Below are 16,546 nucleotides of genomic sequence, written 5' to 3'. Positions count from 1 at the left end.
TAGTGTTTATAAAAAAAAATTGGCAATAAAATTGATACTTTAGTGACTAATTAATGTATCCAGTATTTTTTCAATTGATTCAGTTAAATTAAGTGACATTATAAAGACCTAACTCACACATAATCTCAAGACACTTTACAGAGACAATTCAATCAGATCGAACAGTCAGACTAATAAAATGTTTCTAAGGAAAATAAGCCAATTCCATCATTAAGTTGCAGGACAAACTCCTTCTGGTCTAGCATGTGGGAAAAGGAGATATTCACTGGCATTTTGCCATTGACTACTGAAATCCCACACACCAAGCATGCTGCGACAGTGCAGAGAAAAAAACTCCCTTTTATCAGGAAGAAACCTTAAGGAGAATCAGGCTCTGTGTGAGCGGCCTTCTGCTAAGGACTACTGAGAGTTCAAGGAGACAGAAGAAGGCATAAAAAAATTAACAGAAGCACTGATCCATACATAATTTCTACGTAAGAAAAAGTAACGGTGAACTACCTCCATAAATGGCTCTATCTGGGAAAGAAACAGTTAATCAGTCGAGCTCTGAGCCAGTTTTCATGTCAAAGTGTAATGCTACGTTCACACCGGACGCAGCAGGAGCAGCAAAATCACATCTACTGCTTCCTTTTTGCTGCTTGTACCAGTTAGTTCTGACGCGCGGCTGAAGCAGCTTTGCTGCTCTGGCTGCGTGGTGCAAAAGTGTGTCTGACGCGCGTTGGGCGGAGCTACCCTATCCTTTCTTTGCTCTGCAGCTATATTTGCTGTGATCAGTGGGAACAAAGTAGTTTTATTATGTTTTTAAGTCAGAAAATCCACCTGAAAACTTAATCAGTGGAGTCAGTTCATTCAGATCACCATCCTGCCTTCGAATATTATTTCTGTCGGAGCCGCTCAGACCCCCACATACCAGCGGTGTGCTGTCAGTAGGAATCCCATTCAACAGCAGCCTCTGGCTGGGTCGCCTCCTCGCGGTTCCCCGCGGCAGCTGGTAGGTGTTTTTCATCTAAATAATCCAAACTGCAGGCACCAGGATAATAAAAGCGAACATATTCTGTGGGCAGGTTTTAGCATTTTAAGTTAATTTAGGCGTTAATAAACTGTTTCAGAAGAGTGATCAAAGTGCTCTGTGTCGTCAGTGATGTGTCTGTGTCACGGCCATCTCCCAGATCAGCTTCTCTGATTGATTGTTGCGGCACGTCGAGCAGCAAAAGTAAAATTTTTCCATCTCGAGCAGCAGCGCATCAGATGCTTAAACGCTCCCGACGCGCTGCTTCAGCTGCTCAGACGCGCTGCTCCTGTTGCTCAAAACGCGCTGTGGGACCCTTTGCTGCGCCTTGACGCGCGCCAACCCTTGACTTTGCATGTAAACTCGCTGCTTCTGCTGCGTCCGGTGTGAAAGCAGCATCAGTAGTTTATTAATTCAGTAACTGTCATCTTTTAGAGTAGGGATGTGAAATCCTGGTCCTCAAGATCTACAGTCCTGCAGATTAGAGGCAGCCCTGCTCCATCACAGCTAATTCATTAATTTGAATGAACTAGCAACACTGCTGGAGCAGGGATAAATCTAAAACCTGCAGGACCAGAGTTGGAGAGCCCCTTTTTAGAATCTGTTTATAATCATCATCATCATCATCAATCTAGGTGACAATTTGATCACAAAATCGGTTGATGATTATTTCAATAATTGATTTATTACAATTAACTAGATCTTTTACAGCCTAAATATCTATACAGAGTACAAAGGTAAAAAAAATAATAATAATAAAAGTACTAAATTAACATAGAAGTGCTTGCAAACCTAAATTGTTGTCCTTTCCTTTTAGAAGTGGGATTAATTCCCATTATTCTTTAACAACAACACTAATAATAAAGCATTAACATTGTAATACTTGTGGTGAATATTTATTGTGGACTGCAGGAAACAGTTACCTGGGAGTTACCTGATAATCAGTAATGACATCCAGTATATGGTATTTAATGTAACCTACAAGAGCCACAGAGTTTCTGTTATTGCAACAAAAATAACTTCTAAATTTAAAAACTTGAACCTGTCAAAATAAAAAGGGAAGTGGAAAGCTGCTGTATTTAGAAACCTACGTTGTTGACTCTGATTAACCTTTGGAGGCTCTTTTCTACTTCATAATTTTATCTCCTTCCATCATGTTTATTGGGATAAAAGTCAAAAATATCTAAAAGAATAACTGCACTTTCCTGGGGGCCTTTCTCTTTTCATCTCTCAACTTTAGTGCTATCATGTGTTAAACTTAGACTTACTGTATCTAATGTTGCTCATAATGTTTCTGATTGACAAGTAATGAGCCGATAGGTTAGCTAGATTCTCCAAATTCTCTTTAGGAGTTCAGGTGCAAGAATGTAAATTTGTGAACTTTAAGATTAAAAGGGAAGAGAAACAAAACCTTAACAGCTGCAGTAGTGCATAACTCTCATAAAAATGAATTATTGTACCTTTAAATCCAGGGTATTTCACACAGAAGAACATATATCTAACCCAGGGTAAAAAATATGTTTCAGAAGAGAAATAATAATAAAAGAAATAATATAATTCCAAAAAGTATTTCTATGTTTCTTGTCCATTTGCACAATTTTAAAAACCCATAAGAGAGGGCTGACCCCTGCAACACTGTAACAGGAACCAATCGCTATGTAAATATTACGTGGTTGGCACCTGACTCATCTCAAAAAACATCAACTCAAAATAACTTTCAATGCTTTAGAGAAACATTGCAATTGGCATCTGATTATCAAGAGCTAAACTTTCACAACTTCCTTATTCAGTGTCATCTTTTAAAAGAAAATCATATTAAGGCAGCTACAAAAAAAAAAAAAAATTAAGTCTAAAGAACATGCTCTTCTCCTCAATCTTCCCAAAAAGATATTCAGTGTCCGGACGGCCAACATGAAGCCTCTCTAGAAATGAGAATGCCCCCAGGCATTTGGGCTGATGGGAAAAGGATAAGGGCTAACAGTCGGCTAAATCCATCTATCGCGATCCCATCGCTCTGGGCCACTTTCTCTTTGTCTGCTCTCTTCCTCTCCTGGTTTATGGCTATAAAAGCTTACTTTACTCCACAGCCACCAAGTTAAACACATCTAATGTTTAAGGTGTGCACCCGGTGCCTTTTGCTGCAGAAAGCATCCGTCATTGTGCTCATAAGCCACAGACAGGAATGTGGAGGACTGGTTGATGTAGAAGACAGCTCTTCTCAGCTGTGGGCCCTTTTCCTTTTCACCCAACCCTGCAACAATAGGTGCAGTCAGGGAGAGGTCATAAAAAACACGGTGAAAGCATCTCAACTCCTCCTCTCTCCCCTCTGCCCTTTCTCCCACCGGAGAAAGGACAGGCAGTAACTGTCTGTGTGTCACCAGGGATAATTGTGAGAAGCCGGAGAGAGTAGCCTTACATTACCTATTTGAGCTTGAACATTTCTTTGGCTGGACTCGCACAATTAAACAATAGAAATATAACAAATATATTGATTATTTTCCTTTGCTTGTATCTATTAAATAAAATCAGAAGCACAAAGTAGCTTTACTTTGGTTTCTACTAAAGATAGTGAAAAGGTAGAGATTTTGACAGGATGTTAGAAAGGAAATGGTTCCCAAGCTTTAGGGTCGGTGAAGAGAATAAGAGGAACACCGGGACAACAAGACGAGCCCTGACAATAGCTTCCGATTGACGGGTGTTTAAAGTTGCACACGCTTCAAGCGGAACTCCCAGCAGTTTCAGTGTCATTCAAGCACGCATTCCCGGCATTCTGTTATTCAAACTAAAATGCAAGAGTACAAAGTTAATACAGGTTATGTGCTCTGGCTCAGAACCAAGTTTCAGTGAGTTGGTTTTGCCCCACAGACTGTTTAGTCGTGCCTGCACACCAACTCAAAGAAGCACAACAACCTTTGCAGCAGATAAATAAAATTAAAATACAGCACTAAATCCATGTTAAAAGAAGAATAAAAAAACACATTCTTTAATAAAAATGTAATTTACTCATTGCAATTCTACAGATTATGTATGCATTCAGATATGTTTAAATGTGTGTGCATAAAGAAATGACAACAAACTCAACTCAACTCAGTAGCATCACATTAGGTGCTAAAACATTTTTTTTTTCTAAACAATATGTACTTCTCAGGTAATAGGAGCACACGTTTTAATAAATGACTGATTTTAAAATGTCGGATTCACATAACGGAGAGCATGTAGACAAACAATATCTGCTTGCATTTTAAGTTCTTCATAGGTTTGGATATTTTTATTACAAAAACTACTAGTACAAAAAAGTCTGCACTAACTAAACGGGAGAAATATCAAGCAGCAAGTTGGGGCAGAACAAAACAAGGAGAGGAAGAGGAGAAATAAACCCCCTCAGTTAGGGCAATAAAAGAGTAGCGCTCCTCTCTGGGAGATTAAATATGAACAGAACAAAACAAAACGAGGGCTTTGAGACCCTCCGAGTCCTAGCCATTCTTTTGGCCAAAGTAGCCTAGCAACCACTGCTTGACCAGTCCATTGTGTAAACGTATGTTAAGCTTTTATCCCTCATTAGCAACATTCCTCCCTGCAGGCTGGGATTTTACAGATTAGGTTGAAAAACACAAAAGAGAATGGACAAATCTTACTGACTTCCAACATATTACTTTACAGTCTAATCACTGATCAAATAGGTGCGTGTTTGTCTGCAGAGAGCGTGTGTGCACTGAGAGTTGATGAATGACAGGCGAAGAAAGTAGAGTGGCTTTTTTTTTAAACTTTGTTCTTCTACATCTGTATGTGCACACCTGTCTATATCCAATAGATGTTTGTAATGGAAGCGGGAGACAGACATAGCCATGTGATTTGAACAACACTTATTGCAGTGATTATATTCAATTAAACTCCTCCTATGTAGATTAATCTCTTTTATCACTTTCAGTAACTTAAAGCAAAAACCAACGGAAAAACAGTAGCCTATGCAAATACGTCTGAGCTGCATCGTGCCATTTTTAATAGGAAAAGAACTCAAACACACCGCAGGGAGCCATTTGAGTGTTTGTGTGTCAGACAGAGTCTTTTGTGAACCAACTGTCCTGCTTCTGACCAAACACACACAGCTTGGTACACAGTTCTTATTGAACTAGCACTCAATACTGAGTGCACATCTCCAGACTTCTGACCCCGACACCATCTTCTACCTGCAAGACTTCAAACCGCTGTTAGCAAGCTTTCAATTTGAACAACAAATGTTAATTTAATAAATGAACTCAGTAATTCCTATATGGAGCTCTCTCTGTTCTAGTTTAGGCTTTTGCCGTTTCACAAAGAGGTGGCAGGACAAACACAACGAATTGTGTTTGCAGCACTCTGCCCGTTTGGGGAAAGTGCGTTTGTGTGTGTTAACCAAACATCCGATTAGCAGCAACGCTCCACACAACGGTTAAATGCTTTTGCTCCATCTGGTCCAGATTTAAAGCATCAAACTTAATCTAAACCAACAGGTTTCCTGAAGTCGGCTTATTAAACATGTATGGCCTCTAATTAGGGTGAAAAGGCTTGGGATGCGCCAATTAAAGGTTTGACACACCCTGATCAGAGGTTGGCTCATCCCAAACTAAAAATCAACATTTTTTTTATTTTTTATTTAGCAATTAATGAAGACATCATATTTCTAACATGTAAAAAAAGCAACATCCCTAATCAGTGTAGAAGTTGTTAATGAGTAGCGGTGAGTATTGGCATGGAGGTTGCGATACGATCCGTGTTACGATACTTGGTTAATAACACCATATTATCACTATACTGAAATATCACTATATATTGCGATGTTTTTCCTGCTATCAAAATTTAATGTATAGATAAACAAGCCACTTCTGTATATGTTCACCAGATGTTATTGATCGTTCAGTTATTTTGGTATTCATGTGGCTTGGGGCTTGAATTAGTCCAGGTCGTCCACTGTGACTGCCTCAACTACATATAGGCTGCGCCGCACAGCAGGGCTCCACAGCATCATCTGCCAAAGAGGTGGTACATAGGTAGCCCATTTTCCCTCAATTTTAGGTAAAAATGTTTTGCTTTAAAAAAAAAAAAATGGGGAAATAAAGTCACTACTAGGAACTGAAAGATTGATATTATATCAGGCAGCGAAAATCAAATTTTATTGCCAAAATGATTTTTTTCCACACCTATTTATAATTAAAAAGGACTAAAAGTTTGCCATTTTCAATGTCAGCTAGGCTCATTTTAGAAACGTCTCTGAAAAATAAAAATAAAGAGATTTTCTCTGGATGCATCCGGCCCAATGAGGGTCAGCAAAGGAGGCTGATGGTAATAAAGCAAAGTGATGCGAAACCTGCTAATGCAGCTGAAAACTGACCGTCTTTCCCAAACATGGTTTTGGTGTTTCTTTTACAAAAGTGTCAGAAAGGAGTCCTAAAAGGTTAACCTTTGAGACAATAACTGGATGAATAATTTAAAAATCTAACATATAAGACTAAATAAAAACAAATTCTTTCCAAATATAAGCAGTTATTTGTTTTGAAGCAACAACTGCAAGAAAAAGTTGAATATCTACAATGTACACATTACAAGTTCTGCAAACAAAATGTATTTTGTAAAATTTACTATCTGAGAAATAACAGAAGATGTGCTTTAATTTAGTTTGGATGCCTTTAATGTATTGCATTTATATATCTTTATATTATTTAGTCAAGTTTTTTTTTTATTCCTAAGCTTAAATTCTGTCACCCAACAAGACATTATGCATTTCTAATATATCTAATATTGTCCCTGGCTGCACGATAGATGACTGCACAAATAACCTTGTTAGTCATAGGATCCCCCACATTAGTGCAACATGATAGCTTCCAAATTCAGAAAGTCCTAACCCAGAGCGCCTGGATAGTCTGGTATGTGTACATTTCACAGGTTTTGTCCCGACGTTCACACATCAACTTTCACAGCTGGAGATAAACAGACATCTGTACGCCAGAGCTGCTCCCCACATGGCCACAGGCTGATGGGATTCTCCCATCACAAAAGGGGAGAGAAATTGTGTTTGGAGTCGCATTACACACATAAACACACCTGAGCTGAAGCGAGTGGCCTGTGTTTCTGAGTATGTGCCTCAAACCTTTTTTTTTCACTTCCAGTCCTTTCCATTCATTATTCAGTCCTGGGAAACTAAAGTTTGCTGGCCTCTTGACAATTACCAGAACTGGAACAGTAGGCCTGCTGCTCTGTGAACCAAAATCAGCTACATGAGCCTGTTATAGTAGGGCTCACAGCATCCGTTCTGTTCCTACTTAATAAATCACCAGCTTAGTTCCTTTAAACAATTATTCACATACTAATTCCCTCTGAATCGTAAACTGCCAGTGGCTGTAGAGCTTGTATGTGTAGTTATGAACAGGGTAAATCACATACTTTATTTTAACAGAATTTCAACTTTAGGAGAGGGGGCTGGGAGAGTTTATCTGTGTGTTTTAAAGCATAAGGGAAAGTGGCCCAGCTGGGCAAACTCTTAACCTTATTTCACATCCTCTTGATGCCTTCCCCCCACCACTTCACAGCAAAGGAGAAGGCCTGGACTGAGCAAGTACTCTGCTGGAACCTGTGGATTATGGGTTTGCAGCAGCCTCATCTAAAGCTGGAATAGTAGAGCTGGGAATGCAGTCCTAATGAGCAGGGAGCTTGAAATGTTTGAAAGCACACATGTCCTGATGCCCAAAGCCCTGAAACCCTTTTAGGATAATAATCAAAACCATTTCCAGCTTTAGACATTTTGAAATTAAATGTTTCTGCTCAACCTTTTAAACTGTATTTTCTGGAGAGAAAAAGTCCCACAGCATGATTCTACCACCACCATGTTTCCCCATGGGAATTGAGCTTTTTATGCCTACATAGAACATTGTTTATTCAGCCTTAAATATGACAATGTAAGCCAAAAAGTTACATATTAGCCTCCTCTGACCAGATCAACTTCTTTCATGGGCTTGGAGGCAAATTGAAGGGGGGGGACTTCCATTAAAGGTCAGATTTGTAAAGTCTATGAAGTTTTCCTGCAGACAAATTCTTTTACTTAAAAATGTATTCACATTTACTATAGGTCTCTTAGCTAAACAAAAACAAATAATCTGTATGATGCTGTTGACCACAAATGTAATAAGGCCTAAATAGAATGGCTCCATTTATAGTGAGAAAAAATTACCCAGAGATTATGGTAATTTCCTCCTGCCCTCTATTTTGATCCTCTACAGTTTTGGTCAAATAACGCCCAACTTTCATGTATGGAATGACAAAAGCGCTGCAGGACACTTACTTTCAGGGTCCGCATGTGATAGCTTGCATGCAAAATAGAGATTCTTAACGCTGATCAACTAATAAAAATTAAGATTAGAACCAAATTATATGAGAAAAAACATGGGACAGAAAGCTTTTAAATAAAACAATATATATCTTAGTATTTTTTAAAATAGTTACCACAACAGTTTCAAAATATATTTAACTATGAAGAAAATAAAAAAGGGTTGTTTTTTTTTTTAAAGTAGCGGTTTATAAAAAGTACAAAAATGATTCGAGCAATACAAGAAAAAACGTTTGGAGCCTTAAATGGGGCGTTTTTTCTGGTTTGTAATTAGATGAAGTTAGAACATGGTTGTTCTAGGTTTTATTAAGAGGATTTAAGGTAAAGGGGGATGAAAACTAATCCAGATTTTTAGAGTTTTTTGTTTAATTAAACAGTTTGTCATTTTATTTTCACTTTCACTTCACAGTTTGATCCTAACTGGTTTTGGTATCCTAACACTCGTAATGAGCATGCACTGGTGACTATTGGGCTGAATACTGCAGGAAAACTTTATACACAGTAATTATAAATGAGCTTTCATGTATTTTTTTGAAATCCAGAGGGACACTCTGGGAATCATTGTCTGCAAACAAACACACACAACAATCTCTGCTTACTGTTACTGGACTTCAGGTCACGGTGGATGATGGGTACCACAGCCTCCTCGTGCAGATAGTGCATCCCGCGTGCAATCTGCACGGCCCAGTTCACCAGGATGTGTGGAGGGATGCGCCTCCCAGTCAGCGCCCGATTCAGCGTCCCACCTCGGGCGTACTCCATCACCAGGCACAGGTTGGGCTCCTCCAAGCAGACCCCCTCCAGCTTGATGATGTTCGGATGCTGCAGCATGGAGAAAAGCTTCGCCTCCTGCTTGACACTGGCAGCGGTGGCAGTTATGTCCTCATCCGGGTCTTGTCGGGCCGCTTTAACCGCGAACTCCTGATCTTTCCAAGTTCCCCGGTAAACTTTACCGAATCCACCCACGCCGATGATTTCCTCCAGCACCAGTTCACTGAAGGGGATCTGGGTGGGTGTGTTGGGCACTTGCTCCGACACCCCCACCGACCCGCCGGCTGCGGGGAGGCGGTAAATAGCGGGCTGGTACGTCACGTAATTGGAAGGGAAAATCCCGACCCGGTGGTTCAGCTTGCCCGTCCACCATCCTTCATCTCCGGAGATCGCAGCGTCCTGGGACAGCACTTCCACCACGTCCCCTCTCCTCAGGCTCAGCTCGTCCTCACCGGTTGCCTCGTAGTCGTACGCGGCGGTCCACAGGGACCGGGTGGGACACAGCGGGGCAGAGTGAGCCCACGAGCGGACGGTCGGGCACTCTGTCCAGGCATGTTCCCCGGTCCCACCGCCGTCCGGCCGCCCTTCACCGTTTGGGAAAGCGGCCTGAGAGACATCCATTTCTCGGTGGCCGTAGCGGCACCATAGGGTGCAGATATAAGAGAACTAAGTGAAAAAAAAAGTTTAAAAAGGGAAAATACGACTCTCTAAAATATTCATACTGCCTTTTTCCGAAGAGAAAACGAGAGGAATCCCCTCAGCAGGACCAAACCGTGTCCAAAGTCCCGTGGGACTGAGTGGACAAGCGTGGATCCACGTCGGTAAAAAGCAACTTAGCGAGGCTGCTCGCTAAGATTAGCCGAAACACGGCTTAAATCCCACCGCTTCATGAGCTGAGTGATAAAAAGCTAAGAAAAAAGGGTATAAATTAATTATGAAGATTAGCTTCACAGGAGGAACATAAGTAACAGCGTGAATAGCTGAATCTGCTGTGAGCAAACTAAAGTTAGCCGTTTACCGATGGAGCAGAGGAACCGAGTATCCGCAGGTGCCGCGAGAGGTGCACCTGCCGTCCGACAGGAGGAACACGGAGCCTCCCCTGGTGCTGGTGACCCCTTCAAAACACGCAGGAATACAGCTAGAAGCAGCCGAGTGACGAAAATGTCGAGTTTGCCTGCTGGTTTGTGGACTGTAAACAAACAAAAAAAAGCCCGACTGCATTCCAGACTTTTGGCTAGCGGGTTAGCTTAGCATAGGTCAGCCCGTTGGTCGGTTTGGGAAAAAGTTGCTGCTCTTTCAGACCGTTTTATCCAGAGTCTCTCCAGCAAGTGGGGGGAGAAATCGGGTGAACAAGTAAAAGTCACAGAAAACATTTTAAAAGTCGAACTCGGACAGAAGCATAAAACAGCAATTGGTAAACTTTAACCAAAACAATCCCTCCCACCGCCGCCGATCGATCGATGTTGTCGCTTTGCTTGGAGGTGGTGGCAGCAGCGGCAGGCTGGCTGGATCTGAGGAGGCTGCTGCCTGCTGCTCTCAGCGGCAGGTTGTGCTGGACGCTGATTGGTGGATTCTGTGACACGTGACAACGCGCAGCACGGTGGAGGGGGGGAGGAGCCACTGCAGGAATGTATGTAGAGAGCCCGCTTTCATGGAAATCATTGGAAGAGTGAACCATAGCATCCCTTATACAATCCCAGACACATTCTCTTTGACAAAAATAAATAACAACCTTTAAAATAGGGGTTATTATAATTAACTCCATACATGCATACACATAAAATTTGCACTACTATCTGTATGACTGTATACAATTTGATACAAACAAGCGTGCATTCTTTGTATGGTAGGGACACCGTGATTTGATCGAGCGTCCGAGATTCTCCCTATAGCCGCTTTAATGTGAAGTATGGCAAATCCAATTTGCACATAATAGCATTGAAAACAGCGCGTCGGATTCCCTTTCTCCCAATATGAGTGGTTTAATACTGAAGTTCATGTTCGCACCACACCATAGACACTGAATATAAAGTCCAAATTGGACTATTTTTCGAGTTTTTACCAACTTTCACCTCATTAATTCTAAAATGTTATAAGGATGTCATGAGGCATTTAGCATATTGGTGAAATGATGGTGTAGTGTTTGCACTGGGTTTCATTATCCCATGAGCTCTTTGCTCAGTGTATGTGTGTTCCAATGGAAAACATCTTTAAAAGCTATTTTGATTAACGTTTATTTCCTTGCTATAGTTTTCATAAATAGGTTGCCCACACACACTCACACCTCAGGGCAATTAAGAGAACCCCAGGAGCCTAACATTCATGATTTTGGACTGTAGGAGGAAGGCGGACTACGCGGAGAGAACCCACACATGCACAGGGAGAACATGCAAACTCCATGCAGAATGACCTCGGGCCAGGATTCGAACCTGGTACCTTCTTGCTGCATGGCAACAGTGCAACCCACCATGAAGCCCAACATATTTTTGATTTCCACAATAATCCATTTCATGTGAAATCAGTATATTGCTTTCATATTTATTTAGTATATACCCTCTTACAATTACTCTTTGTTTTTATATACCCTTTGCAGTTCATACATGCATAGTCTCTGTTCATATGTCAATACATATTTATATAATGTATAGCACTTCTGTATAGGTGCAAACTACCTTTCGTTGCTTTGTACTTGTGACAATGTAATGACAATAAAGTTGAATTCTATTCTATTCTAACATATTCAAAAGTCGTTCTTCCTAGAATTATCCCTAAAAGACAGTGTCTGCAGTTATCTCAACTAGAGATGTCCTGAGTCAATAATGATATAAATTGGTCTGATATCACTCAAAAACCTGATATGTGAATATATAAGTGTGCATCTAAAATTTCAGATATTAACATGCTGATGGAAACATTAAAGCCTATTTATTTGAAATAAATAATCAGGTTTATTTACTTAGTATTAATATAGTATAATTACTCAAAATTTATGCTAAGGAGTCGTACTATTTAAAGTAAACCTGATTTTTATGCATTTAAACATCCAATAATAAATGTATTAATTCTGAATACATAAACTGGACAATTAGAGATTCTAATTAATAGAATTGGGGAGCGGTGGTCTAGTAGGGCATAGAGCTTGAAAACCTGATGTTCTGAGCCCTACTTCCACAGACTGCCACTCTGGGTCTCCGAACAAAGACCCTTAACCCCACATTGCTCCTTGGGCGCCGCAATGTAGCAGCCCACTGCTCAAAGGCATAGCCAGAAAATTTTTATAAGGTTGGTCAGGCAATAACCAATGTACACTGAGGGGTGGTCGAAAGCAGATAGGCACCAAAACCCCACGGTAAATCTACAATGTTCCAACAGGAAAATGAATGAGCAAAACATCCATATTTTCTAAATAAAGACAAACTATATTTTCCCACAGCGTTTGCTAACAAATGGACAAATATATTCAAACATCCCTGCTTTCTAGATAAAAGGTAAAGTGGATAAAATTCTTTCAGGTTTGAGTTTTGGGTGAACATCTTTTCCATTGTCATTACTTACCTACTTTTATCAGTAATCATTCTGCATAAAATTTATATTTACAAGTACTATTGTCTACATAAATTGATTATTTAATACGTTTTTATTAAAATATTTATTTATCTATGATTTCCCTGAAGACTCCTAGATGACTTTTCTCTCTACCCATAAAACACAAAATCTATTTCAGCTTGAATTCTGTATTTATCATCTTTAATGTTAGTATATTGTTGTGCATAATTAACCACAGTGTTTTTGTTGTAAAGTAATTGTCAATAAATGAAAAAATGTTTTGAATATTCCACTTGAGTACTGTTGCCACCATCTGTATTAGATGGAAATAAATGGTAGGGTTGCCACAGGGGTGGCCAATGATTGGCTAAGGGTGGCCATGGCCACCCCTGGCCCCCCATCTAGCTCCGCCCCTGCCACTGCTCCCCAAGGGGATGGATTAAATGCAGAAGTATATTTCTCAGATGTCAGATCAACAAACTTCAATTATTATTTTATTATTTATTATAATAACACATTATAATGCAATGTTTATTTAATAGCTTTTTGTTAAAATTATTTGAAAAGTTACACTGTTATGAAATAAAATTATGTAAGTCGTGTGAGACATTTTGTGTGTTTTGACAAGAAAGAACTTTAGATGAAGCGATGGATTATTTCCCTCAATGTCCTGCCATACTGCCTCGCATCCTGAGCAGTAAAGGTGGGACTCATAATAGGGAGAGAGGGGAGGAGGGGCGGGGGCTGTCAGTGCTACGCATCTGTAGGAGCTGAGGAGAGGGAGGAAGGGAAGAGCCGAGCAGGTCAGGATGAGAACCGAGGAGGCAGCAGCGCAGCAATGGGAAGAACAAGAGGATCCCATCAGGAGGGATGAGAGAGAGGGCTCCGGAGCTCTGCTGCGTCGCTCCAACATGGAGGCGCATTGACAGCATCACACGTTAGAGGAGAGCATTTCATTGTAGCCTTGCAGCATCATCATCACCATCAGCATCATCCGTTCAAACCGAAGCGGAGTGGAGCAGACATGGGCTCCCACGTTGTACAGACCCTGCGTCAGGGTGTGTGGGCATCTCTGACCGGCGGCTGGTATCACGACCCGGACCAGAACAAATTCAACAACTCCTGCCACCTTTATCTGTGGATATTTCTCCTCATACTCCCCTTGTCTCTGCATCTGGTGAGTTTCACAGGGGGGTGGGGGGTGTCATGATGTTCAAGGCCGCGTAGGGTTGCCGTGAGGTATGTTTATAACGCTGCGCTGTTTGCGCGTTGGATAAACAACAGTCAGATCTGCAGGTATGTGGCAGCATCGCTGCAGAGAGGCCAGCATCTAATGTCGCACTGTTTTTCCCTGGATGCAACGCATGGCTGCTCCAGGATGTGACAGCAGCGGAGAAACTACAATGATGATGATGATGGGCGCTGCACAGACTCTTCTCAATTTATTTTTCTAAGTACAGAAATACCTAGTAGTATTTTACCTTTCTTAACTTCTCTACATTAATTTGTATTGAAGATACAGCTGAACTTCAAATAATATTAACACTAAAGTGGTTTCTTTTCACCAATCAAACAAATGCAACATTTATTTTAGTGGTGAAAACCAGGGGTGGAGCTAGATGGGGGGCCAGGGGTGGCCATGGCCACCCTTAGCCAATCATTGGCCACCCCTGCTGCCACCCCTACCATTTTTACCCTCTAATGCAGATAGTGGCAGCAGTTATACTCTCAAGTGGAATATTCAAAACATTTAGATGTTTCATATATTACTTACTATTTTTTCATATATTCATAATTTCTTGACAACAGAAACACTGCTGTTAATTATACACATCAATATACTAACATTAAAGATGATAAATACAGAATTCCTGCTCTTTTCAGACCTAGATTTTGTGTTTTATGGGGTTAAGAGAAAATTATATGTCTCTGCAAGTCATCTAGGAGTTTTCAGTGAAATCAGAGATAAATAACGATTTTAATAAAAACGTATTAAATAATCTATTTATGTAGACAATAGTACTTGTAAATATCAATTTTAAGCAGAATGATTACTGATAAAAGTAGGTAAGTAACAACAATGGATAAGATGTTCGCCCAAGAACTCAAACCTGAAAGAATTTTATTCACTATACCTTTTATCTAGAAAGCACGGATGTTTAAATATATGCCTCTATCTGTTTGCAAACGCTGTAGGAAAGTATAGTTTGTTTTATCTTTGGCTTGACCCTGAGGTTCTGGCATCTATCTGCTTTTGGCCACCCCTCAGTGTTCATTGGTAAATGCCTGGCCACCCTTGTAAAAATGTTCTGGCTACGCCTCTGGTTGAAACCAGGTTGAAATTCTTTCACGTAATTTTTTTTCAGGTTTTTTTCCTTGGCAGCCATTATGAATATATGCAGCATACAGTAGGTTAGTGTTAGTACCCCTTAAAGGTTGTCAGCAATTTGCTGAAGTATAAAACAAAACCAATTAGATTAGAGGCAAAATAAGTGTGATATATAAAATAATGGAATCGCTTTTGGCAATTACTTAATCATATTTAATTACTTTAACACAATTGTTTAATGTTAGCAGGGAAGGACATAAAACATTTGTGTTAAAGTAACTAAATATGATCAAGTAAAAAGCCAAAAGCAGTTGCATTATTTTTTTCAGTGCAGCTTTCTCTACTTTTTAGATCCAAATTGCTCTAATTATAGCTTCAGGTCTTTAGAGAATGTCATATCCAGAGACTGATTTAAATAACTCCCTCAGATCGAATAGAGGATGTTTCTGCCACAGTTTGTGTGTTTGATAAATGGCAGGAATTTGACTGGGCTATTTTTAGGCTAAATTATGCTTTAATCTAAACAATTCCAATAAAAATGCACCCACTTTTACTTTTATTTTTATTGTGGCTGATGGAGAAATACAGAGATTACTTCTCATTCATTGTGGTGCACAAAGATTTAGAGGTACATCTAAAAGGTAGATTTTGTATATTGTTTAAAAGTTCAGTATTTTTTTTTGGTTTCATTTCTAAAAGTGAATTATTACAGATGGAGTGATATGAGGCCCAAATTCATTGTCTGAGAAAATGTGAATATTGTATGAGATCACTTTAAAAAGGAAATTCTGATGCTTAGATGTATGTAATAGCTATATAAAGGCCCCAAAATCCCGATGGAGACTGCTGAGAGTACAGATCTCCAGAGGACGGCCATCCTCCATAAGGAGGGCAAGCAGAAAAGATAACAGCTATAGTACCGTAGCTAGTTGTTTACAGAGCGCTGTACTCAAGTATATCTATAAAAGTTGAGTGGAGGGAAACTGTTTTTTAGGAAGGGTGGCGACAGCAATGAGAGACCGGTTGAACAAAACGTATACTAGAATTTGGATCTCGAGTTAGAGCTGGAAACAGAATTTACTTAAGTCCAGTGATATTTTTTTTTAAAGACAGTGATGCTTTGTAGGGGAAGGGCACTTTCTTCTGCAGTCAAGCTCCATTGAGATATTTGTAGTTTGGGCAAGAAAAAGATGAGACACCAAAAGAGACCCGACTATATAGATTAAAACAACATTACACTCCAGCAGGACCATAAGCTGATCTCCTGCATGCAACACCGCATTGACACAGTAATTCATGCAAAGGGACGCCAACAAAGCATAGAGTTCATAAAAATGGAACCTAGGCAGAAGTTCAACTGAAGAAACTAATTACTTTACTACACCCACCTCCGGCACAGCCAATCATCTTTGAACCACACTTCCATGAAAGCCAATCAGCATCCAAAGTTCATCTTAAAAGGCCTCCGATCGCACCTGTCTGCTCCTGTGGGCAGGCGGTGGATGAGCAGTGACTTCACTGAGATGTGACTTCA

General features: G+C 40.2%; 2 protein-coding genes across 3 annotated transcripts in view; one reads left to right on the top strand and one right to left on the bottom strand.

Moving 5' to 3' along the window:
• Positions 1-10,627, bottom strand: part of LOC107098125 (mitogen-activated protein kinase kinase kinase MLK4-like) — a 27,294-nt gene extending 16,667 nt beyond the window's left edge. The window contains exons 1-2 of one of the 2 annotated variants that reach the window (XM_015395604.1): positions 10,156-10,627; positions 8,966-10,045 (exon numbers count right to left, since the gene is read on the bottom strand). In XM_015395604.1, the coding sequence (XP_015251090.1) occupies positions 8,966-9,758 (793 nt within the window). In that variant the 5' untranslated portion in view covers positions 9,759-10,045; positions 10,156-10,627. Of the gene's footprint in view, positions 1-8,965 lie in introns of both variants that reach the window. The other variant, XM_015395605.1, reaches the window with a different exon arrangement.
• Positions 10,628-13,456: 2,829 nt separating this feature from the next.
• pcnxl2 (pecanex-like 2 (Drosophila)) overlaps positions 13,457-16,546 on the top strand; it is a 45,144-nt gene continuing 42,054 nt past the window's right edge. The window contains exon 1 of the mRNA XM_015395610.1: positions 13,457-13,860. Coding sequence (XP_015251096.1) covers positions 13,708-13,860 — 153 coding nt within the window. The 5' untranslated portion in view covers positions 13,457-13,707. The remainder of the gene's footprint in view (positions 13,861-16,546) is intronic.

This window comes from Cyprinodon variegatus, unplaced genomic scaffold, assembly GCF_000732505.1.
Source record: "Cyprinodon variegatus isolate N-32 unplaced genomic scaffold, C_variegatus-1.0 Scaffold749, whole genome shotgun sequence".
NCBI classification, from domain to species: domain Eukaryota; kingdom Metazoa; phylum Chordata; class Actinopteri; order Cyprinodontiformes; family Cyprinodontidae; genus Cyprinodon; species Cyprinodon variegatus.
Note: the sequence above shows the minus strand (reverse complement) of the source record. Positions and strands in the feature narration are given on the sequence as shown.